Source organism: Gorilla gorilla, chromosome 1, assembly GCF_029281585.2.
Source record: "Gorilla gorilla gorilla isolate KB3781 chromosome 1, NHGRI_mGorGor1-v2.1_pri, whole genome shotgun sequence".
NCBI classification, from domain to species: domain Eukaryota; kingdom Metazoa; phylum Chordata; class Mammalia; order Primates; family Hominidae; genus Gorilla; species Gorilla gorilla.
Window position 1 is genome coordinate 106,736,952 of NC_073224.2, and position 25,225 is coordinate 106,762,176.

At 37.1% G+C, this 25,225-nt stretch overlaps 1 protein-coding gene across 2 annotated transcripts in view; it reads right to left on the reverse strand.

Annotated features, from left to right (window-relative positions):
* The window catches only part of VPS45 (vacuolar protein sorting 45 homolog), a 77,535-nt gene that overhangs the window by 51,843 nt on the left and 467 nt on the right, over nucleotides 1-25,225 (reverse strand). For both annotated transcript variants that reach the window (XM_004026562.4, XM_063695357.1), the window contains exons 2-12: nucleotides 24,634-24,768; nucleotides 21,161-21,221; nucleotides 16,733-16,812; nucleotides 16,060-16,128; nucleotides 15,813-15,950; nucleotides 15,264-15,374; nucleotides 11,588-11,722; nucleotides 11,065-11,178; nucleotides 10,174-10,341; nucleotides 963-1,121; nucleotides 649-756 (exon numbers count right to left, since the gene is read on the reverse strand). In XM_004026562.4, the coding sequence (XP_004026611.1) occupies nucleotides 649-756; nucleotides 963-1,121; nucleotides 10,174-10,341; nucleotides 11,065-11,178; nucleotides 11,588-11,722; nucleotides 15,264-15,374; nucleotides 15,813-15,950; nucleotides 16,060-16,128; nucleotides 16,733-16,812; nucleotides 21,161-21,221; nucleotides 24,634-24,768 (1,278 nt within the window). The remainder of the gene's footprint in view (nucleotides 1-648; nucleotides 757-962; nucleotides 1,122-10,173; nucleotides 10,342-11,064; nucleotides 11,179-11,587; nucleotides 11,723-15,263; nucleotides 15,375-15,812; nucleotides 15,951-16,059; nucleotides 16,129-16,732; nucleotides 16,813-21,160; nucleotides 21,222-24,633; nucleotides 24,769-25,225) is intronic.

A 25,225-nucleotide genomic window follows, 5' to 3' on the forward strand; every position in this document is an offset into this window, starting at 1 on the left:
CCTGGCTAACACGGTGAAACCCCATCTCTACTAAAAATACAAAAAAAAAATTAGCTGGGTGTAGGTGGTGCATGCCTGTAGTCCCAGCTACTCGAGAGGCTGAGGCAGGAGAATGGCGTAAAACCCGGGAGGCGGAGCTTGCAGTGAGCCGAGATCGTGCCACTGCACTCCAGCCTGGGAGACAGAGCAAGACTCTGTCTCAAAAAAAAAAAAAAAAAAAAAAGAAAGGCTAGCAGATTAGAATTAATTTTTGAGTATTTTAAGAAAACAGGTTAGTATTTTTAAAAGATCAAATGTTTGCTTCATCTTTAATTTCCTTCAAAGAGAAACTACCTAAAAAATCTTTAATTATAAACAAATGGTGTAAAATATCTGTGACTAACAGAACTGTTTGTCTTTTTCTTATTTCCTGGAAATATCTCCAGTTATTTCCTGCTAAGCTATTTGGTCCAATGCTGATACAGCTCTAAGACAGACAGCACTAAAAGAAAAAGCTTTCAAGAGGATGCCAGTTTTAATTTCATTTAACTGACACAGTACTAAATTAGCAGCAATCTTCAAGATACTTTGAAGATCATATTCATTCACTCTCAGCCTCAAGGACTTCAACTGTTCTCACTCAGGAGAGCATAGAGGAGATGTCTATACCTTCAGTCCTTTGAGGAATTGTTTGGTGATAGCCACAGCATCTTTGGGGCTGAAGAGGTCACTTCCTCTGACTCGTTTACCACCATATTCAACAACTGCAGACACGAGCTATTAAGAAAGAGAAGCAAATTTTGATTGCTTAGGCATCAGGAAGCCCATTTCATAAGAAAATAATTTTATTAAGGAAACAAAAATGAAAAGACAGAATTATACATTTCTGTAAATAAAAATAGTATGATTTATCATTCGTTAGAGCTAAGAATATAATAACAGAGTTGGTTCCTGTTTGGTGAGCTAATATGGAAACTGGTTACCTTTCGATACTTCTCAGAAACACCTTTATTCCTGAGGTCCATCATTAGTCCTGGCAGGCTATTGCTGCTGTGTCGCTCATAATGTAAAGCATAAAGCATCACCAGGCGGGCAGCATCAAACTCTGTCACTTTGGGATTCTGCAGAAGCCTTTTTATATTCTGAAGAAAGATAGAACTTATATTTATCCCCCTTTCACTTGAGTCATCTGTTGTACAATGCCTTAGATCTAATAATTATTGAATGGTAGTGATACATCACTACTATGACAATTATAAGTCATACACTTAGCAACTGTCTCAACTATAGAAAATTAAATGCCTTTTGTCCAAGGTAAGAATTAAATAAGGAAATATATTTCCATTGTAATTGCTTTAGGACAAAAATGAATTTAATAATGGATAGTTCCACTTTTCTTTTCCAATAGCTGAAGTTGTAATTTCCTTGCTGAAAGAAGGAACACTTACTATTTCCACGACTTGAATCAATACGGCACAACAAAACTGACTAGTTGATTTGCAAACCCTACTGCTTTCTCTTAGTATTAATGATTGACCAGTGAAATGGAGACAAGCTGGTAGAATTTTACACAGACTGGGCTTGATCTCTAAGAAGCATCAGAACATGTCTCAACATGGTTGACAGAGATGAGTATGTAATAGCATGTAATCTCTAGATTTAGTACTTAATGATTTTAAGAGGCAGGTACCGATAGGAAAGGGGGCCAGGAGAAGCCATGTTTACATTTTTTAATCCTCATATTCAGGACCTTCCATATAGTACAGATTTATATTTATTATGCAGCAGAACAAATAATTTAATTCAAGTCAACAAATACTTTTGAGTCCCCATAAGGCAGTATGTCATGCACTGTTGCAGGCACACAGATAAGTTAAAGACAATTCCTGTCCCCAGTGAGTTCACAGTCAATGGGGTGAAGGATGATCAAAGTAATATAATTTATTCTGCTATATACATGTTTCTTTAATGTACTTTAGTTCTGTGAGATGGATAAATATGGAAATGGTGTCAGTTTAACACAGAAGGCATATTGGTTCACATGTAATTTTTCCAGAATGGATAGGCTTTCTTATGATTAAAGGGGAAGCCTTACCAATACCTCAAGAAAAAAAGATGATAATCCTACAGAAGTGTGTTCTGCAAGAAGTATCTGGTTTTGTAGCTTCAAGAACTGTTGCACTTTCCACTGTGTTATGCTATATGGGGAAAGGGCAAGTATAAATAAAAAGGATGCAAATATATTGCACTGTGTAAAAAAGCAAAACAAAACAAAATAACAATCAAACACTGATTGATGAAGAAAGCTGTCTCCATATGGTATTTTTAATTTTGACAAAGTAGTCTTTATGAGAAGTGAGTATTTTCAAGACCTTATAATTTGAAGAAAACATGAGCCCTAGGAATAAGGCTGCAGAGGATGGACTGGCTCTATTTCTAGGTGCAAATGCCGGTGGAGATTTAACCATGCTAGTATTTTTATTATAATTGTTACTATTTTTATTAGGGCTCTGATTTAAAAATTATATGAATTTTTTCTTTCTTTCTATAGTCATGTAGATTTTAAGTGGTCTGCTTATAACCCTATATTCTCATAACCCTTTTTTTAGTGCATGTTTTCACAGAATATGAGGTTTTTCAGGAACAAATATGTGGTGTTATAACAGAAACATGTATGCAAAAAACAAAACAAAAAGCAAAAGCTGAAAATCAGTGCAAAAGAGGAAGGGGAGAGAAAGGGGAAGAGAAAGTATATTGGGTTGTTGAGAAATTAGGAAAGACTTCACAGAGGTGACACTTGCCAAAGGTCCTGAAGAATCAGTAAGTATTGGAACCAGTGTGAGAGACCAAAAGCAGTGGCACTATCAAAATAAATATGGAAATCAGAGGAAGAAATGGCTTGGTTTGAAAGGTTGGCAAGAGCCTTGAAGGGCACTGAATTCTGAGGACATAACTATCAACTATATGATTACTTTACAACTTACAAAATGCTTTCACATACATTATCTCTTTTGTACCTGACAACAACCATGTCCAATGTCTAAGAGCTCTTCTGTTCACACTGACTAGGGACTATGATGATAATGGGGAACCTCCCATGTAGCTTTCAAGCACAGAGTTCTCTGAGAGAGGTTTCTATTGTTGATTTTTTGGGTTACTATTTCACTACCATCATCCTTAAGGGATCAAAAAGGGAGAAACTTCTGTAGATTTCGATCCCAAATTCGTAAGATTTTTCTTATTTTTTTCCTTTCATGGGATCTTTCCCCTAGAGCAGCCACGGAATACAGCCCATTTAGGGTATCTGTTCAAATGTTCCACTATTTTCTACTATAATATGAAGAAATTTCAGGTACAAATTATATATGTATCTCAATCAACAGCGTAAGTTTAAAACATTAAGAAATCCTGTTGGGGGCCGGGTGCCATGGCTTACGCCTGTAGTCCCAACAATTTGTGAGGCCGAGGTAGGTGGATCACTTGAGGTCAGGAGTTCGAGACCAGCCTGGCCAACATGGTGAAACTCCCTCTCTACTAAAAATACAAAAAATTAGCAGGATGTAGTGGCGGGCGCCTGTAGTCTCAGCTACTTAAGAGGCTGAGGCAGGAGAATTGCTTGAACCTGGGAGGCGGAGGTTGCAGTGAGCCAAGATTACGTGCCACAGTACTCCAGCCTGGGTGACAGAGTGAAACTGTCTCAGATAAATAAATAAAAATTTTAAAAAATTTTTTTAAAAAGAAAAGAAATCCCATTTGGGATTTCTGTTGTTACTTTTCTTATAGGCACAATGTCTCATTTCCTGCCCTTGCAGTCACTCTCTTACCACCTTTTCTGGCTGATCTGTCTCTGTACTTTTAAGCAAATCTGAGAAATCCAAGTAACTATAAATTCACAAAACTGGTATGATGACAGTCAAAGACTGTTTGCAGTAATCAGTCTCTGCCCTTTTCTATTTACCTTCACTTGGATCTTGACTCTTGGCTGTTTCTTATTAGAGATAGTAAGTGTTGTTGGTGATGACGTGGAGAAATAAGAACCCTTACACACAACTGGTGGGAATGTAAATTAGTACAGCCATTATGGAAAATAGTATGAAGGTTCCTTAAAAAATTAAAAATAGAACTACTATATGATTTAGCAATCTAACTACTTGGTATATATCCAGAGGAAATGAAATCAGTATGTTGAAGAGATATCTGCACTCCTATGTTTACTGCAGCACTATTCAAAATAGCCAAGATATGAAATCAACCTAAATGTCCATCAACAGATGAATGGATCAAGAAATGCAGTATTTAGGTCGGGCACGGTGGCTCAGGTCTGTAATCCCAGCACTTTGGGAGGCCGATGCAGGTGGACTGCTTGAGCTCAGGAGCTGGGGACCAGCCTGGACAACATGGTGAAATTCTGTCTCTACAAAAATACAAAAATTAGCTGGGCATGGCGGTATATACCTGTAGTCCTAGCTACTGGGGAGGCTGAGGTGGGAGAGTAGCTTGAGCCTGGGAGGCAGAAGTTGTAGTGAGCCAAGATTGCACCACTACCCTCTAGCCTGGGCGACAGAGCCAAACCCTGTCTCAAAAAAAAAAAAAAAAAAAAGGGAAAAGAAAATGCAGCATATATATATATATATTTATTATTTATTATTCAGCCATGAAATAGAACAAAATCCTGTCATTTGTGGCAAAACAGATTAACCTGGAGGACTTACATTAAGTGAAATAAATCAGACACAGAAGGACAAATAGTACACGATCTTACTCACATGTGGAATCTAAAAAGTTGTTCTCATTGAACTCATAGAAGTAGAGAGCAGAATAGCAGTTACCAGAGGATGGGATGGTGAAGGATAGGGGTGGTTAGAAACTGGTTAATAGGTACAAAGCTACAGTTAGCAGGAATATGTTCTGGTGTTCTATTGCATAGTAGCATGAATAGAGTTAACAATAATGTATTATATATGTCAAAATAGCTAGAAGAGAGGTTTTTAAATGTTCTTATCGCAAAGAAATGACAGATGTTTAAGGTGATGGATATGCTAATTACCCTGATTTGATCACTACACAATGTATACATGTATTGAAACATCACATTGTATTCCATAAATCTGTACAATCATTATGCATCAATCCTAAAAAAAATTCACTTCCATTCCTTAAGACTTGGTAGTGGTATTTAGATTGCCTGGCTTGACTCTTAGTTCTTTACTGAGGACTTGGCCCAGATCTGACCAGGCTTACTGCGAGTAATTATTTTGCCTACTTTTGAGCCCTTAGGACCCAACTCATGGCTCAGGTCCATGTTCTAGCTAGAGGCATCTATTCTCTCATGAAAAGAAACCTGTAGGTACAAGCTGAGTTCTTTCTTTTCTTTCAGCTTTATCAGTCCTTGGAGACGCAGGACCTTTTTGTCTGCCTTGATCCCACTTTATCCTTTGACTTCATTTTGAAGGATTTCCCTCATAACTACTTGACTTGTCAACTTGATTGGCAGTGGCATACATTACATTGAGATTTCAGGGCACTAACCAGAGAAGAGGAGAAAAAAGAATCAGAGAGGCTTATAATTACAAAGCAGGTTATATGCTACACGGTAGTATTTATCTGTTGGAAATTAACTGAATTACATAATTTTTTGGTTTCTCTTATTAAATTTTCCATCAGCCTTGTGACTATTAGAAAAGAACACTGTCACATTATAACAATGATTGAGTAAAGAGCAAAACAGAAAATTGTCATCTACTTAAGAAGACAGGATTCGAAAACCTTGCACTGAACTCTAACATTTGTGTGGGCCTAATCAAGGAATAGGAAAAGCAAAGCAAAGCAAAGCAAAAATAGTGTCTTTGGAGATCAAGTTTCCTAAAGGAACTAACATTCATTTATAAGACATCAACGAGAAAACCATTCTTCTTTTCTGATATTTAGAGATTCTTCCATTGTTTCTGGCTAAATCTTTTTTTACTTTTCTGTTTTCTTCTATCAAAACTATGATAAAGCAGCACAGCAAGAAGAAATCATTATGACATACACACATTTCAAACTATTATACAGATTATAGTTGGTCTTGGTAATAAAGATAGTCTCCATTTTTTTTTTGTTTTAGTTTAACCTAAAGAACAGGATCCCTTCTTTGTTATCTACTATATTAATGTAGTAAAGTCAGAGAATAACAAAATAAACCAACAGATTAGGACAGTAAGATGGAATTGGCAGAAGTCTTCCACATGCTGATCTGACAAAAATTAGCCTAACAGTTTGAGAGAACAGTGTTGTGGGAATATAAAAAGCTTATCAGGGAAAAATGATAGAAAGCAGACAAGACCCAATTCTACTGACTGGTAAATACATCGGAGCCAGTATTCCTTTTCTTAATGACTAGTCAACATAAAATTGAGCTTTGCAGTAGATCTTCTGCTGATCAATACTGTTTCTAAAATACTGGCTAAATGTTGTTTTAGAGTAAAAGGATCATTTTTACATTTAATTAATCAAAGTAAAATTGTCAGTCAGTTCAATGTATCCCAACCACTTTTCTTATAATTTTAATGAGTGGCAAAACAAAACAAAACAAAACACACACACAAAAAAACCAAACACTTTTCTGAAATCAGAGAGATACAAGGCTATCACTGAACTAAAAAACATGTCTTGGATGCCATTAAGAAAATTAAATGTACCATCAAATAATAATACTCTTAATGTTGGTAGTTAATATTTCTTGAAAGCTGTAAGTACCAAGTACCATAAGTGTTTTACATGTATTAGCTCATTGCACTCTCACAACAATTTTGAGGTAAGTACTATTATTTTTCCCCCTTTATAGACAAAAGGACTGAGTTTTAGAGTGGTTAGGAATTATTTTCAAACCCAAGCCATCAAAGGCCCAAGCTCTTAGCCACTACTCTATACTGCTTCAAATAGAGCTCTTCCTCCTCATTTTTCTAATAAATACTTATTGAGTCCTTATTATGTATCATTAACAGGATGATTTGAGATCTTTACGAAAGGTTAGGAAAAAATATAAAACAGACTGGTTCCTCTCTCCAAATGAAAAACTGTGATATGACAACACAGGCTGGGCATGGGGGGCAGGGTATAGGGAGGATGGTAAGGGTGGAATTGCTCACTTTCTAAAGATGCTTTTCTTCATGGTATGGCAAATCTTCATTACTAATCAATAAATCTCTTCTGAGGATATGTATATGTTTCAGTGGTAGTAAATTTCACTTTGGTTCTAGTGAAATTCTTTCTAAATGAAATTTTCATTAGCCTACAAAATAATGGTTAGAATGGCAGCAATTTTTAAGTTAACTTTTAGCAATACATGAACTTTTTTTTCTTGTCATGATACTATTCAATAAAGCAAACCCCATCTCTACTCACAAACCTCATTTCATTGCTTCATGACGTATTATCATCTAAGGTCAAGCCAAGGAATGCTATAATCCCTCTAGAAGTCAGGCCCCTGACATCCACTTACTATCAAACAAAAGATCCCTTTATAGACTATTTAAGTTATGTTGCCAAATAAGTCGTTTATGATGGGGGACTCCAAATCAACTGCTCACTGTAAAATCCCAATACTCTAGACAAGAAAACCTTCAAAAGATAAGTTCTAAACATAAAAAGTGGATCACAAATAGAATTTATATTTTTAAAGTGACTATTTTTCTTTTAAAGTGAACACAAAAATAAAGTTTCAGACAAGTTATTACAAGAACTTTTTCTAATTGCTTTCCACATGTAGAGAGATACAAATAAAGACAGTAAAACTGGCTAGTGATTAAGTCTGGTTCTACTGTTTTCAAGGGAAAAATCAAATGATAAAGAAATATAAGAAATTTAAATTTAGTTACGGGACACAATTTTGTTTTTTATTTAATAAGAGGCAGAAAACTCATTTTTTGTGATAAATATCAGGACATTTCTATTAGGCCCACAAAACAACTATAAAATACTATTAGTAGTGTTGTTTAAAGGCCAAGTTAAATAGATTAGGATACATCTTTACAAAGGATACTATTTAGTGATTAAAAAGAATGCGACTTTAGGTTCTGATCCAAAACCCAACAACAATAAATCCCAGTAAAGACCGTGGTATAACTAGAGCACCCACAGGTAGACTTCTTTCTTTTGTTTGCACTATGTGTAAAAAAAAAATCATGCTTAGAGGAAGGGAACTAACATTTACAAAGCACCTATTACATGTGAAGCATTTTACATATCTCATTGAATCATCATAACAGTCTGAAAGTTTGAAATCATAATCCCCAAGACTTGGGCAAATCAAGTAATTTTCCCAAAGAAACTTTGGTAAGGAGAGGTAGGATATAAGCCAAGCCAGTCGGGGTCCAAAACCTGAGTTGTTTCCCATATAACAGGTTGGCATTATTTTATAGAATAAAGTGGAACTGTAGCTGGGAAAGAAAGAAGCTAAGCTTTAGAATATAGGGCCCTATTAACAGGGAAATGTGCTTCTTATAAGTGGCTTAGAAATGGCTATTTCCTAAAGGACTCGTATTCCTAAATTACTTGTCAGTGACATCATACTTTGTCATTTCTCAGGAAACATGGAATTACCTCTGATTTATTCTATCTTTATATCCAGCCTGTCGTCTAATTCTTCTCCCTTTGAAATGTTTTTCAGTTCTGCCCCTTGCTGTACATTTTTACTACTATCACTGTAAGTCTACAAGTCTCTCTGACCTGTTTTTTCACCTCTAAAGCATCCTTACTAGGTTACATTTCCTAAAATACTGCCTTCCTCACCTCAACTTTCTACATAAGATCCTATACTGGGTCTCTTTGCTTATCTCAGCAGGTATAAATTCTTACAAGCCTCTTCATAAAACTTGTAAACTGTTTTTTGTTTACCAATTCAATTTTATCTAATTCTGTTTCATACTCACTCTCTACAGGTCAAACTGTTTATTACTTCCTGCATATTTCTACATCTTTGCTTTTGCTGCTCCTGGCTGAACTCCTCCCCCAAATTCTATTCATTCTTTTGTGGTCCATCCAAATCTTGCCTTCTCTAAGAACTGTTCCTAATAACCTCAAAATCTGTTACAGTCAGTATTACAATTATGACTTAATTCTCATCTTGAAACATTATCTAATTTTTTCTTGTGCTTTAGTTTTGTCTCTTCAACTAGACTATACATTTCTTGAGGCCAGAGTCTGATTATGTTGCTATTCTTCTAAAATCCTCCGGGAGCCCCCATCATTTTAAGATTAAAGCCCAACTTCCTTCCAATGGCCATAACCTGGCTTCAGTCAGTCTTTCCAGTCTAAGACCAGTCATCTTGTACCCTGGACTAGCCACACTGAACTATTCTCTGTTCCCATATATATATTTAAATATATGTATATTTCAAATATAAATATTTTATATATATATAGAAAAAATATATATATATCAATATTTATTTCTTCACATCTTCATGCCTGCATTCTCTCTGCTGAGGATGTTTCTTCCTTTTCCCTGTTTGATGTTATTTTCCCTAAGAAGTGCTAAGAAGCCTCATCCTTGGGGAAAACAGTTGTCCTTCCTCTGTATTTCCATATTCCTTTGTAAATACCTCTAATATAGTACATAGTGCTTGGTATTACAATTGCTAGTTTAAATTTCTTTCTCCCCTACTGTAATGTGGTATCTTATTCATCTTTGTATTCAGATCCTCACAGCAGTAGTATATACATATAGCAGGCATTAATATGTTGGTGCGATGAAAAGCAGATCTTCAATAATGAAAAAACTTAGATAATACATTTTAATATACGTTTTATCTTTTAAAGTCTTCCTAACCACTCTGTGAGATGAGTATTAATATACCTATTTTACAAGTAATGAAACTGGCTAAGAGATTAAGTCAACAGCTCCATGTCACAAAGCCTGTAAGTGGTATACCAAACACTCCAATCTAGATCTTCTGATTCTAGTTTGGTGCTCTTTCTAGTAGACTAGGCTGCCCTCATACTAATTAACTGAACCCTTGGGAATTGCACATTACACTTCTCTTGTGACTCTTTTTATAGATCTATCTTAAATAATATTAATTTGTGTTCTCATGTCAGCTCCTTGTCGGACTAAATTCCATGTTGATGAAGAAGGATTACTTGCCTTTTTATCTCTTGCTCTGCCTGGCACAGTGCCTTACATATAGTAGGTGCTCATCAAATTGGACTGACCTGGAGAGCACTAGAATGGTCATTTTGACAGGCCAGTTCTTGCTCAACCTCTGAAACCTCCAGCAGATTCCGCTCACTGACCAATCGAGACAGTTCTCCAACCACTGTCACATGCTTTGAAACAGTCCCAGACATTTTCTTGAACTGTGGATAATTCTCAACAAACGCCTGCCATGGGAAAAACATCAATGGGAGGTTCTGTTATTTTTTGACTGAGGATAAGCATGTACTGAATGGGGGTTGGGGAAAGCGGGGGTTGTTTTTCAGCCCAGATTAAAGCATCTACAACTTTCAGCCACATGGCATTTTGTTATGCTTAAGAAGAGAAGAACTGGTATATGTTGGTAGACTGAGTTTTTTTTTTTTTTTTTTTTGAGACAGAGTTTTGCTCTTGTTGCCCAGGCTGGAGTGTAGTGGCGTGATCTTGGCTCACTGCAACCTCCCAACCTCCGCCTCCCAGGTTCAAGCGATTCCCCCGCCTCAGCCTCCCGAGTAGCTGGGATTACAGGCATGCGCCACCATACCTGGCTAATTTTCTATTTTTAGTAGAGACGGGGTTTCACCATGTTGGTCAGGCTGGTCTTGAACTCCCGACCTCAGGTGATCCGCCCGCCTCGGCCTCCCAAAGTGCTGGGATTACAGGCATGAGCCACTGCTCCCAGCAATAGATTGAGTCTTTAAATAGTCCAGATATTACTGAAGAATGGAAAGAAGCACATGGCTTATCATAAAGTTTTCACTATATTGTTTAAAGACATTACAGAAAATAAGTCTCAAACCAAATAAAATCAATCAAGGTAGAAATTAGACCCAGAAGATTCCAAAAGTGTTGCTTACATGAATAGTACCAAACTGTCACATGTTTGTCATTCATGTACATGTTCAATTTACCTTCATGTCTGCTATTGATTCTAGTTTTTGCTGTTCTTTTGGTTTCTTCTTCTGGAAATCTTCCATGAGATTCTTTATATTGCTACCAATCTCAGCAAAGTTCAGGTACATATTCTGTGAAAAAGAAAGTTGGAAGCACACTTCATCAACTAGTCTGACTTTCAGACAACTTGAAAGAAGTGAAAAAGAATTTGGAACACAGAATTGAAGGGCAGGGAAATTCTATTTTAATTACCAAATTTGGACATTAGCTGGGACACTGTTGATGAATACCATTACTATTCTCACAAACAGCTACTGGAGGGGAGAGAAGTAAATAACTACGTGATCTCTATGAAAAAAAAAATTGCTAAAGGGTCAGAATCCAAGTCTTCTGCCTTCCCTTGAGAGGCAGTTTATGCACAGGATGCCCCTATCATCCTTTCACATGAAATCCCATGCCTGCCCCTATACTAACAAGCCAATATTGATCTTCTTACATAAAAACAACTAAAGACAATTTAAAAAAATTTAAACCACCTACATTAGCATAGAATTCATCATTTTCAGCAGATAGGACCACTTCTCTTAAGTCTTTACTGATTCCCGGCACTCTGGAAAGATCAATCCGATTGTTGTTTATGCCTAGTAGTTCGTGGACCATGGCCTGATATGTCCACTAAATAAAGAATTATGAAAAAAAAAGGTAACTGACAGAATATGGAAATAGTAAACGTTCAGGAAAACAAATAAAAACTGATAACATTCTTTAACTAGTCTTCTTTACATGAAGATTCTCGAGTTAAATTTTATTCATACTTTGTGCTATAAGCATTAAGACTGTCATTTTAATTGATTAAACACTGAAGAAAAGTCAAAATACTTTTAGATTTCATACTTTTGGAAAAAGGGCAGCAAGATTAATATTCTTGATAGAAAGAAAACAAATTAGAGCTATCATTAGCTCCAATTTTTTGCCTGTGAATTAAGAGCATATTTTTGGCTTCACAGATAGAGCTATATTGGTACTGCAGTTACAAGCTGTACCATTTCCTGTATGCTTCTATGGTTTTCTGCAGCATGAGAAGTGTGTTCTTGCAGATCTGAGTGGTACTATATTTGTCCTGGGAACACTAATATTATCAGAAAAACCTTGTGAGTTGATCAAAACACTGGGATATTCAGAAACTTACCTTTGAACCCATTTTATTTTATATTTTTACCTAAGGGGAGTTGAGAGGAAGGACTGGTTTCCAGTCTCACAAATTGAGAATTTATTTGGTAAAACTGGAAATGAGAAATCTCTAAATTTTCCCTTTTCACCAATTATGGAGAATAGATTACTTTCAGTCATAGGTCTGTTAGACAAAATGAAGTATTTTCTAGCACGTTCCCTTCTGCATCTAGAATCTAAATGCTAGAAATGTTTATATACATATTTTATCTTAAGAAAACTAGATTTATTAAGAAATAATTTAGAAGGTTATAAAAGAAGGTGCTTATTTCCTAAAAGATTTGCCAAAGGAATTCTTGAAAAAGCAAGTTCCATTAAGTCGCACTTAAAATAAGTACAACAAGGCTGGGCATGGTGGCTCATGCCTGTAATCCCAGCACTTTGGGAGGCTGAGGTGGGTGGATCACTTAAGGTCGGGAGTTCGAGACCGGCCTGACCAACATGGTGAAACCCCATCTCTACTAAAAATACAAAACTAGCCGAGCATGGTGGCACATGCCTGTAATCCAAGCTACTCAGGAGGCTGAGGCAGGGAATCACTTGAACCCAGGAGGCAGAGGTTGTAGTGAGCCAAGATCACACCATTGCACTCCAGCCTGGACAATAAGAGCAAAACTCCATCTCAAAAAAAAAAAAAAGTACAACAAAATGTTTTATGCTTTTATGGATAGCTTCTTGTACATGCTTCTAGCACTTACTCTATAATTAAAATTATGTTTATTTTTCTCATAATTGGACCATGAGCTCTTTGAGGGCAGAAATTGTAACTTTTAACCTTTTATCTCTAGTACTTAGTTTAGTACGTGGCACAAAAGAAGTCCCCAGTGAAATCTGTGGGATAAATAGTTGCTTTTCTTTGGGAGACAGAATAATAGGCAATTAATTTTCTTTCTACTTTTTGATATTATCAAAAGTTTCTTCAGTGAACATATATTACTTTGAATTTTAGGAATACAAGGCTATTTTATACTACAGAGAAGTTTCACTCCACAGATTTCCCTTAGCATTAACATTAGTACAAGCTGGGAAGAAACTGAAACACAGACTGTGCCTTTCTCTGTAAATACAAAGTCACAGCCGGGCATGGTGGCTCACACCTGTCATCTTAGCACTTTGGGAGGCCGAGTCGGGCAGATCACTTGAGGTCAGGAATTTGAGACCAGCCTGGCCAATATGGCGAAACCCTGTCTGTACTAAAAATATTTAATACAAAAATTAGCCAGGTGTGGGGGTGTGCACCTGTGATCCCAACTACTCAGGAAGCTGGGGCATGAGAATTGCTTGAACCTGGGAGGTGGAGGTTGCAGTGAGCTGAGATCACGCCAATCTGGGTGACAGACAGAGACTCTGTCTCAATAAATACATACATACATACAAAATCACTATTAATAGAGCACCTGCTATGTGCACTGTTCTTATACTTGAAGGAGAAAAAACACTGGTGAGACTCAGTCTGCCTTGAAGAAATATGTAACGTAGGAGAGGATGTAAACAACCAAAGCTACAACATGGCAAGTACAGCATGAGACATGAGAGAGACACAAAGGTCTACGAGTCTACAGGGATTTTCAGGAGATAAGAACAATATCTGGCTTCGAGATGTTGAAGAATGGCTGGATGTTGGAGATGGCTTTTGAGTGTTGTTTTTTTTTTTTTTTGAGACAAGAGTTTCGCTCTCTTTGCCCAGGCTGGAGGACAGTGGCATGATCTCGGCTCACTGCAACCTCTGCCTCCCAGGTTCAAGTGATTCTCCTGCCTCAGCATCCTGAGTAGCTGGGATTACAGGCGTCTGCCACCACGTCCAGCTAATTTTTTGTATTTTTAGTAGAGACAGGGTTTCATCATGTTGGCCAGGCTGGTCTCAAACTCAGGACCTCAGGTGATCTACCCACCTCGACCTCCCAAAGTGCTGGGATTATAGGTGTGAGTCACCGTGCCCGGCTCTTTTTTTTTTACTCTTTGCTATTATTCATATAAATCATTTTATTTATTTATTTATTTTTGGAGACGGAGTCTTGCTCTGTCGCCCTGGCTGGAGTGCAGTGGCATGATCTCAGCTTACTGCAACCTTCGCCTCCTGGGTTCAAATGATTCTCCTGCCTCAGCCTCCCAAGTAGCTGGGACTACAGGTGTGTGCAACCACACCCGGCTAATTTTTTTGTAGTTTTAGTAGAGACGGGGCTTCACCATGTTGGCCAGGTTAGTCTTGAACTCTTGACCTCAGGTGATCCAGCCACCTTGGCCTCCCAAAGTGCTGGGATTACAGGCGTGAGCGACCGTGCCCGACCAGATTGAGTGGTTTTAACAGCAGTATTTTGATAGATGAAGATGGGAAGAGAAGGTATTCCAAACATTCTAGAGTTTAGAAAGCAGTCACAGTAAAAGCATGCTGGCAGGAAACCATGTGGCATTATCTATGTAAGTGGTGAACTCTAGGTTTTATAAGAGGTTTAGCCCACATTGTGAAGGCTCTTGGATGCCAAGTTCAGGAGTTTCTTTTTAACCTAGTAGGCAAATGGGAACCAATGAAGTTTTTTAAGCCAAGAGTAATAAGATAGAGCTGTGCTTTAGGAAATCGTATTTGTGGAACATTTGGAGTGAGAAGAAATAAAAAGTAGGGAATGAAGTAGATGACTATTTCAATATTCTTGCAAGAGGTTAGGATCTAGACCAAGGCAATGGCTGTAAGCATGGAAATGAGGAGACAGAAGGAAACACAGGGAAATAGAATCTACAGAATTAAGAAGCTGTCTTGATTAGGGGTGGAGGTACTGGCAGAAAGGTACAGGAGAGATGAAGCAGAAGAGTTATGATGACAGTGGATGGAAGAATCATGATACCAAAACACCGGGAAATACAAAGCAAAACCAAGAATAGCTAAAAATAAGGAGGGAAATAAATGGACCATGCTTTTACTTCCCTATCTGTATTTTGATGAATATCACTTAAAATTATCCTTCTATTATGCCAAGAAAGGGTTTTGTACCTGGTTTAGCAATGGGGTGATGGCATCATCACAGCGATCTAAAATAAGGAGCAATGGAGGAACCTCTGTCCGACGGAATTCAAACAGTTCATATTCTTTAGTTATCACTTGCTGTGGGTGAGAGAGAAAGATGGTTTGTGCAACCATCTAGTTACATATAGAAATGATATAAATAGGAAATTAATAAACGCTACATTTAACAATAGTTCTCTACACCCACATAGATCTTCCATATGAAGGATTCAAAAGTCTCACAAAGTTTAGTAGCATACTATTTAAGAGGTTAGGATATGAAACCCTATTTTATAAGTGGTTTAACTGGACCAAAAAAAAGTTAAATAGCTTGTGAATGTTTCTTGGGTTAAACCTAAGAATCTTAGCTCTAATTGTTGCTTTTTGTTTCAAATTACATATACCTACCTCTTTTCTCGGAAACCTAACATACAATCATCTCCTTGGTTGTAAATAAACTATTCCTTTAGTTTCTGAAATATGATAGAGAAATGAATGGCCTTTATGTTTTGGAACCAGGAATAGGTAATGCCATACCTTAACGCACTCTGCAAGTCTCTTTGCTGCCTCTGATGAGAGCTGATAACGAATCATGGGACACTTCTTCAGAGATAAAAGGAGAGCTGTAAGCCCTTGAGTTGTTCTAGATAGCTGGGCTGGATCCCAATTTCGACCCTTTTTGTTAAAAACATATATTCAGAGAAAATATTTGAATTTTCTCTTACAAGTCTAATTATTTGCTGAATTAACTCTCGACTGATAAATTAAACCTTTCCTTCCATACCTGGCAGCAACCCAAAATATTGATGGAAAACAAATGTGGGTTCACAGCAATGTAATCACCATAAAATTCCTGCAAATTAAAGCACCAAGAATAGTCATTCCATAAACTTCAATTGTATCAAGCAGTAATATTTTCATAAGTGATATAATATGATATAGCCAAACTTTGTGAAATACAGGTGTAAAGAGATACAAAATTGTTCAATTAATAATTGGGTAACAACTGTCAACGTGGGAGAATTAAAATAATTACAAAACAGTAGCAATAATAATAAATCTAACAAATAAAGGTTGTAAGGTTATACACATTGTATTTCTGGAGACCTCTATGTATACTTATCAATTAGTAAAAATAAAATACTGCTAATAGGAGATACAATGTTCTACTCAGATAAAAAAGAACTTTGCTGTCCAATGTGTTGTCATGAGAGAGAATATAATTTAAAACAGGTATTCTTTTTATTCATTTATCACCTATCACATCCTTCTGAAAAATTCAAAACTAGTTTATTTGCTGCCTCTGAAAACAATATTCCTCATTTATGTGATGAACATATTCAAGTATTCATAATAAAACTTCTTTTGAGACAGACCTTTCCTTATTTTTTATTTTTAGACTCAAATATTTAAAAAGGGCCAACATACGAGATGTGTTACAGGACCAATATGTTTACCTGAACCTCAGCCACAACTTCCTGTTCATCAGCTTCAGCCAATGACTTCACGTCACTCTTGCTGATCACATTACTGAAATCTGAAACACATGAGTTGGGGTTGACTCAAAGGAGATAATTTCTGCTGCAATATATGTAAAAGGGCCTGATAGTTAAAGCCTAATGAATAAGTGACCTTCAAATTGGAATGGGTAGCAAAAATATATTTAATCCACAAATTCATAATTATATATATATATATATATATATATTTTAAAAGGACTGGCCAGGCGCGGTGGCTCACACCTGTAATTCCAGCACTTTGGGAGGCTGAGGCAGGTGGATCATGAGGTCAGGAGATCGAGACCATCCTGGCTAACACGGTGAAACCCCGTCTCTACTAAAAATACAAAAAAAAAATTAGCTGGGCATGGTGGCGGACACCTCTAGTCCCAGCTACTCGGGAGGCTGAGGCAGGAGAATGGCATGAACCCGGGAGGCAGAGCTTGCAATGAGCCCAGATCAGGCCACTGCACTCCAGCCTGGGTGACAGAGCAAGACTCCATCGGAGGAATTGGAGAATGAGAATACTAGGGAAGTAACTCATTTTATTGAAAATAAGGAGAAAGAAGTAAACTTTTATGCTGTCTTTTATATATAAACTGTACTACCAGGTAACCAAATAGATGAGGGAAAATTTTTCTTTGTGAAAACATTCCAGCTCAACAATAACTAACAAATGTTAATGACAGAATTAGAATATCATCATTTTTTCTAACCCCCAATGAATCAATTGAATGGACCCAGGCATTGAGCATCAGCAGCTGCTAATATCAAAAGAATAAGCAGCTAATGAAAGCACACAATACCACCTATGAAGTATTCTTGCCAAGAAGAAATCGAATCTTAACCTAATTAAGGCTCTGTATTCACCTATGAATTTACAGGAACTAGAAGACAGAGGAATATTTTAAACTTCAAGGAACATGTTAAACTACCCCCTGGGGATGCAATCAGCAAGATCCAGACTGTGGAAAACTTAACAGTTTCTTCAATAAATAAATTGCATGGGGCAGCAGGGGCAGGGGTGGGAGGACCTATACAGAAGATTAAGAAACTTAACATATCAACCAACAGCAATGTGTGAACCTTACTTTGATCCCGATTTTAAAAACCTGTAAAAAAAAAAAAAAAAAAAAAGACAATTTTAAATTTGAACTCTGAATGGTTATTTGAAAATGGTACTAAGAGTTCAAGACCAGCCTGGGCAACATCACTTGAACCTGGGAAGTTGAGGTTACAGTGAGCCGAGATCATGCCACTGCACTCTGTCTGGGTGACAGAGGGAGACTGTGTCTCAAAAAAAAAAAAAAAAAAAAGAATAAATAATTATTTTTCACTTTTAATCTAGATGTAATAATGGAAATGTGTTTTTAAAAAAATGAGTCCTTATCTTTTAGAGATGCCTACTGAAATACTTATGGATAAAATTATATAATGTCTTAGATTTGCTTTAAAATAATATTGCTGGAGAAGTAGGTGACAGTATAGCTAAAACAAGATTGGGTGAGGCTCAATAATTGTTGAAACCAGCTGATAGGTACATTGGAACTTATGATACTATTCTACTTTTGTATGTCTTTAAAAGTTCGGTGCGGTGGCTCACACCTGTAATCCCATCACTTTGGGAGTCCAAGGTGGGCAGATCACACATGCAATTACCATATGACTCAGCAGTTGCACTCCTGGGGGTTATTTATCCCAGAGAATGAAGACTTAATGTTCACATAAAAATCTGTACACAGATATTTATAGCAGCTTTATTTGTAATAGCCAAAACTGGAAACAACTCATATGTCCTTCAATGGTGTATAGTTAAACAAACTGTGGTACATTCATACCATGGAATACTACTCAGCAATAAAAAGAAATGAACTATTTTTTTTTTTTTTTTTTTTTTTTTTTTTTTTTTTGAGACGGAGTCTCGCTCTGTCGCCCAGGCTGGAGTGCAGTGGTGCAATCTCGGCTCACTGCAAGCTCCGCCTCCCGGGTTCACGCCATTCTTCTGCCTCAGCCTCCCGAGTAGCTGGGACTACAGGCACCCGACACTGCGCCCGGCTAATTTTTTGTATTTTTAGTAGAGATGGGGTTTCACCGTGGTCTCGATCTCCTGACCTCGTGATCCGTCCACCTCGGCCTCCCAAAGTGCTGGGATTACAGGCGTGAGCCACCGCGCCCGGCCGAAATGAACTATTTTTAAATTAAGAAAACTTTTTTTTTTGCAGTTCCAGCTCAAAGGAGGAATGAACTATTAATACACACAACAGGTGAGGTGTGGTGGCTCATGCCTGTAATCCCAGTACTTTGGGAGGCTGAAGCCGGCGTATCACCCAAGGTCAGGAGTTTGAGACCAGTCTGGACAACCAACACGGTGAAACCCTGTCTCTACTAAAAAAAAATACAAAAATTAGCTGGGCGTGGTGGTGTGCACCTGTAATCCTAGCTACTCGGGAGGCTGAGGTGGGAGAATCGCTTGAACCCGGGAGGTGGAGGTTGCAGTGAGTTGAGATGGCAACACTGCACTCCAGCCTGGGTGACAAAGCAAGACTGCTTCTCGGACAAAAAAAAAAACAAAAACACACACACACACACACACACAACAGCCTGGATGACTCTCCAGAGAATTATGCTGAGTGAAAAAAGCCAGTCCCAAAAGATTATATACTGTATGATTTCATTTATAGAACATTCTTCGAATGACAAAATATAAAATGGAGAATATATTAGTGGTTACCAGGGTTAATGAGGGGGTTGGGGTGGGACAGAAGTCCATATAAGCTAATAAAAGGCATCCTTATAGAGATGAAAATGTTGTGTATCCTGACTGTATCAGTGTTAACATCTTGGTTGTGATACTGTACTATCATCATGTAAGATACTACACAGGGGGAAGCTGGGTAAAGGGTATCTGGGATCTCTGTATTATTATTTGTTGTTGTTTTTTTTAACTGCACATGAATCTACAATTACTTCAAAATAGAAAGTTTAATTTTAAAAAGAAAACCTGTGACTATTAGCCAAAAACAAACAGACAAAAACAAACAAAAATTAAGTTGCCACAGATTAATAAAATTGCCTATTTTTACCTCTTGGGGCGTCGTGCACTGAAAACCCACTGGACAAGCTTTATGTAACTTTTCAATTCTACACAGAACTGAATGAAATAAAATATGAGAGAGCTCTTATATATATATAGTCTTTTCGCAAATGTTAATTTTTTGTATCATTATTCTATTTTAGTATATGCTGAAGAAAGTATGTACGTTTTAGACTGTAGTCTAAACCCTAAAACTCTAATACCTTTAAGTAAGCTTTAAAACTTCTCAAATGCCCTACTTACTGTTAAATCTAGTCCTTGGTTTTGGAAATGTTACCAAATAGACTACACTAACACTATTAACATAAAGATAAATAATGACATCTAGAGGAGAATGGATGTAACTTCTACAGCCGAATGTATTGGATCAAAAAAATCCATGTAAATTGTATAGTAAACACAAACCTAGTTTATTTCCAGACCTCCCCTACCTAACCCCCACTCCAAGAAAGTTGTGCACATAAGAGATCACTACCTGATGATTTATACTTTCAGTGCATTAAATATAGTAACAAAGAGAAGTGAAAGGCTTTTATCTGGTATGTAAAGTAAATTTCTGCTTTTCCAGCAAACTCAAGTATTACCTTCCCACTTCAAAAAATAAATCAGCTTCCATGTCTCAATTTTTAAGTGTAAAATAGGGATAAGTATATACTTTTTTTTTTTTGGCAGGGGTGAGATGTGAAATTCGTCTACTTAAAACTTTTGACTTACAAAGCATCTTGAAAGGCAAAGTAAAATGTAAAATTTTTAATTTAAGCAATCAAAGATGAATGGAAATCACATTTAGCCCTCTGAAACAGAATATTGGTCAAAAGATTTATTTATTTATTTATTTATTTATTTATTTTTTTTTGAGATGGAGTTTCGCTCTTGTTGCCCAGGCTGGAGTGCAATGGCGCAATCTCGGCTCACTGCAATCTCCGCCTCTCCGGTTCAAGCGATTCTCCTGCCTCAGCCTCCCAAGTAGCTGGGATTGCAGGCATGTACCACCATGCCCAACTAATCTTGTATTTTTAGTAGAGATGGGGTTTCACCATGTTGGTCAGGCTGGTCTCAAACTCCTCACCTCAGATGATCCGCCCACCTTGGCCTCCCAAAGTGCTGGGATTACAGGTGTGAGCCACCGCGCCCGGCAGGTCAAAAGATTTTTAATACTTTGGAAGGACATTAAATAAACTAGACTTTTATAGTGACAGATTCAATGAAGTTATTGATGATATGAAGGGCTCAATGAAACAGACTAACTGATACGTTGTTACATGTTTGAAAAAGTGAACTAACATACTTACAAATGAAATATATAGTGTATTTGGGTCTTCGGAGCTCCTGAATCATATAATCCACATTCTCCTAGAAAATGAAGAACAAGCAAACAAAATATGAGGAGAGCTGCTTAAGGAAAAAAGTAATAAGCATTCACCCATTGATTTGTTTATTTACTGCGTCTACTGCATATTGAAGTCTAGGTTAAGTGTGCTTATGTTGGTGGGTAAGGGCTGGAGACAAAAGAGATAAATTAAATATAATGATCGGGAATCATATATTATTTAATAATATGTGTATAATATTAAATATTAACCAGCTGCATTTTGGCCAAATTAAGATAAAGAATATAAAGGACACAGATGTTGAAACACAACATAAAATTGATTATAATTCTGCAAACTCACATCAAGCTGCTTGTCTATAAATTGTATTCATTTGCTCAAAATTCTTTTTTTTTTTTTTTTTTTTTGAGATTAAGTCTCACTCTGTTGCCCAGGCTGGAGTGCAATGGCACAATCTTGGCTCACTGTAACCTCCGTCTCCTGGGTTCAAGCAATTCTCCTGTCTCAGCCTCCCAAGTAGCTGAGATTACAGGTTTGTGCCACCATACCCAGCTAATTTTTTGTAATTGTAGTAGAGACGGGGTTTCACCATGTTGGCCAGGCTGGTCTCGAACTCCTGACCTCAACTGATCCACCTGGCTTGGCTTCCCAAAGTGTTAGGATTACAGGCGTGAGCCACTGCGCCTGGCCTGATCAAAATTCCTATATAGAGCATCAAATGTGTCTATTCCTTTAAAAATTAACATTCAAGAGAAAATAAAGTTAATTATATTCACTTTGGCTTTTAATTTATTGGGATGTAAGACTCTCCACAACTACAATGTTTGTGAAGTATTTGCAAGTAGCAGGCTAAGATCTTTTCTATAATTACATTGTTTTAAAATAAAGTATGAAAGTTTAAAACAAAAAAGTTGATTTTTATATGGTCAAAATATAAGATTCCAATTACATAAGATTATAATGCAGGTTTTATTGATTTTTGATACTATAACACCTGGTTAAATTTCAATATAAATTGTTCCCTAAACATATTAATTTGTTTTAAAAATCACATTTCTTTACAGAATTAAAAAAAAGTAAGCAATGTATACTGCTTATTAATGGGGAAAGGGTTTTAAAAATTGTAATTTAGATTTTAAAATGCAATTTAGATTTCAAATTAACTTTATAATATAATCTTAAGGCAAAAAATTTAAATAATAAATCTTTTAAACCTCAATTACTTCCTCGTAATATGCTAGGCAAAAATAACAAAGTGAATTAAAAGATTCTTAAAAGTTCAGACAATGTGGAAAAAGACAAAAGAGAATATACAAAAGAGGAAAAAGAAAAAGGAAAGATTCTTTTTTAAGAATTATTTTTAATTTTTATTTTATTATTATTTTTTGAGACGGAGTCTTGCTCTGTTGCCAGGCTGGACTACAGTGGCGTGATCTCAGCTTACTGCAACCTCTGACTCCCTGGTTCAAGCGATTCTCCTGCCTCAGCCTCCCTAGTAGCTGGGACTACAGGCGCCTGCCACCACGCCTGGCTAATTTTCTTGTTTTTTTTTTTTTTGTATTTTTAGTAGAGACGGGGTTTCACCATGTTGGCCAGGATGGTCTCGATCTCCTGAGCTCGTGATCCGCCTGCCTTGGCCTCCCAAAGTGCTAGGATTACAGGCGTGAGCCACCGCGCCCGGCCAAAAGGAAAGATTCTTAAAAGAGTTCGAGAGACAGTACATAACAGTGAAAGAGTTTCTCTAATAAAAAACATTAGGAAATAATGAACTAGATGATCTCTAACATATCTCTTGAACCAAAATTTCATCACTAAGAGCTACAAATATGAAACAATTGGAAACTATTATAACACAGCATGTGTTCATTAATTCAGCAACTGTTTATTGAGTGTCCACTGTGTGACAGGAATTGGGAATATAGGGTGAGAAAAAACAGATATCATATCTGTTTTCATGGAGCTTACTGCTGGTAATCACATAAACCATATAAAAGTTCAAACCATTACACACAATAGTGAGATAAAGATGGTGTTGTAAACGCATATAAGGGGCAGGTTTGACCTGGTCAGCAAAAACAGTGAAGGGTTACTTGAAGAAGTTAAGTTCCAGGCAGAGGAAGAAGACTATGCAAACGTCCCGTGGCATGACGGGACAAGGGGAATATAGCGGATTGATATATATAGGGTGATTGAGGTGCAGAGTGCAAAAGGGGAATGGTTCGAAATGAGGCTCGAAAAATGGTAGAAACCAGACCATGCTGCACCTTGAAGGCTACAATTAAGGAGTTTTGCCCTTATCAGAAAAGCAATGAGAAGTCATTCAAGGATTTCAAGCAGGAGTGTCATGATCAAATTTGCATTTTGGAAAGTTCATATGCACAAGCATGATAAAATGCATTAGAGTTGAAGAACATGAATATGAATCAAGAAAGTATAACAGCCGGGCACGGTGGCTCACGCCTGTAATCCCAGCACTTTGGGAGGCCAAGGCGGGCGGATCATGAGGTCAGGAGATCGAGACCATCCTGGCTAACACAGTGAAACCTGTCTCTACTAAAAATACAAAAAAATTAGCCGGGCGTGGTGGCGGGCACCTGTAGTCCCAGCTACTCGGGAGGCTGAGGCAGGCGAATGGCGTGAACCCGGGAGGCGGAGCTTGCAGTGAGCCGAGATTGCGCCACTGCACTCCAGCCTGGGTGACAGAGCGAGACTCCATCTCAAAAAAAAAAAAAAAGTGTAACAAATAAGATTAAAATAGGAAAGGTTTTTTAAAGGAGAAACTCAAGCTAGATTTAGAAGATGATGGATAAAAAGTGACAAATGGCCAAAGAACTTTTAATCAGCGGAAGAAAAAAACAAACAAACAAGGAACAGGAATGAGCATGTAGAATTGCTCATTCCAACAGTAGCCTAGCTGGCTATAGAGGAGAAGCAGACCTAGGACATAGGAAGGCTGGATACACATGGGCAGATCAAACCAATAAAGTAGGGCTTTAATTGCTGGGCTAAATATAGATTTAATCATGGAAGTAACATCAAGCCACCACAGGTTCCTGAGCATAAATGTGAATAAAGTGGCAAAGATTCAAGACACTCATAGCTGTATATAAAATTAAGTGTTGATGGTGTTCAATGTGACAGATACGGAGGTTAATCCAGGAATAAAGTAATGTGGGTCTCCGTTAAGAGTAGTTCATTAGTGGCAATGGGAATGGCTGTGAACCTAAAAAACATCTTGAAGGAAGAACTGGCTGTAAGGGGTCAACTGAAATATGGAAACAAAACAAGAAAAATGAAGGTTATAACACTGATGAACCAGGATAATTATGATGCCACAAATTATGATAATACAAATTTATTTTGCCTTCTTAATGCTTTCAGATCAGAGTGTTCTGCATCTGCCTGGGCAGATGGAAGCTCAGTTTATGCAGTACCTTTGTAGGTCGAAGAAAACAAATTGCCTTCAGGTGTTTCATGATCTCTCGATTTTGAGAATCAATGCGTTCAAAGAGGTACACTTCCTTCTGTAGAATCTCCGATTGTGTGTATACCATACTCACTATGCCAGTCTGTAAAAACAAAAGATTAACTAAAAGTATGCTAGTCTGGAATAATAAAAACAAGTAGCACATCTAACCCTCTTTTTTCATTAATACTTAGCTGGATAACTTAAATAGTAATATACGGAAAACATTTACTGAACATCCAAACAGGTAGGTAACATACGAGAATGAAAAATACGCTCTATCCTTTCAGCTGAAGCTTCAAGATTAAAAACAAAAAACATGGTCTCTTTGAACAGGAACAATCCATAAGTTTCCAAAAATATTTTTTTCTATCACCTTAAAGAGTTTTGTTTTCTGGTCTGTGGCCAACAAATAATCTGTCATTTCAGCTTGAGCTCCAACAGCTTTACTTTAAAAACACAATGTTGAGTGGAAACAGTAGGCCCATCCCAAAGTCTTCCAAGTGCTCTGACATATTAATGATTTCTTGGTGGAGACATTTAGAAAAGGATTTCTGATT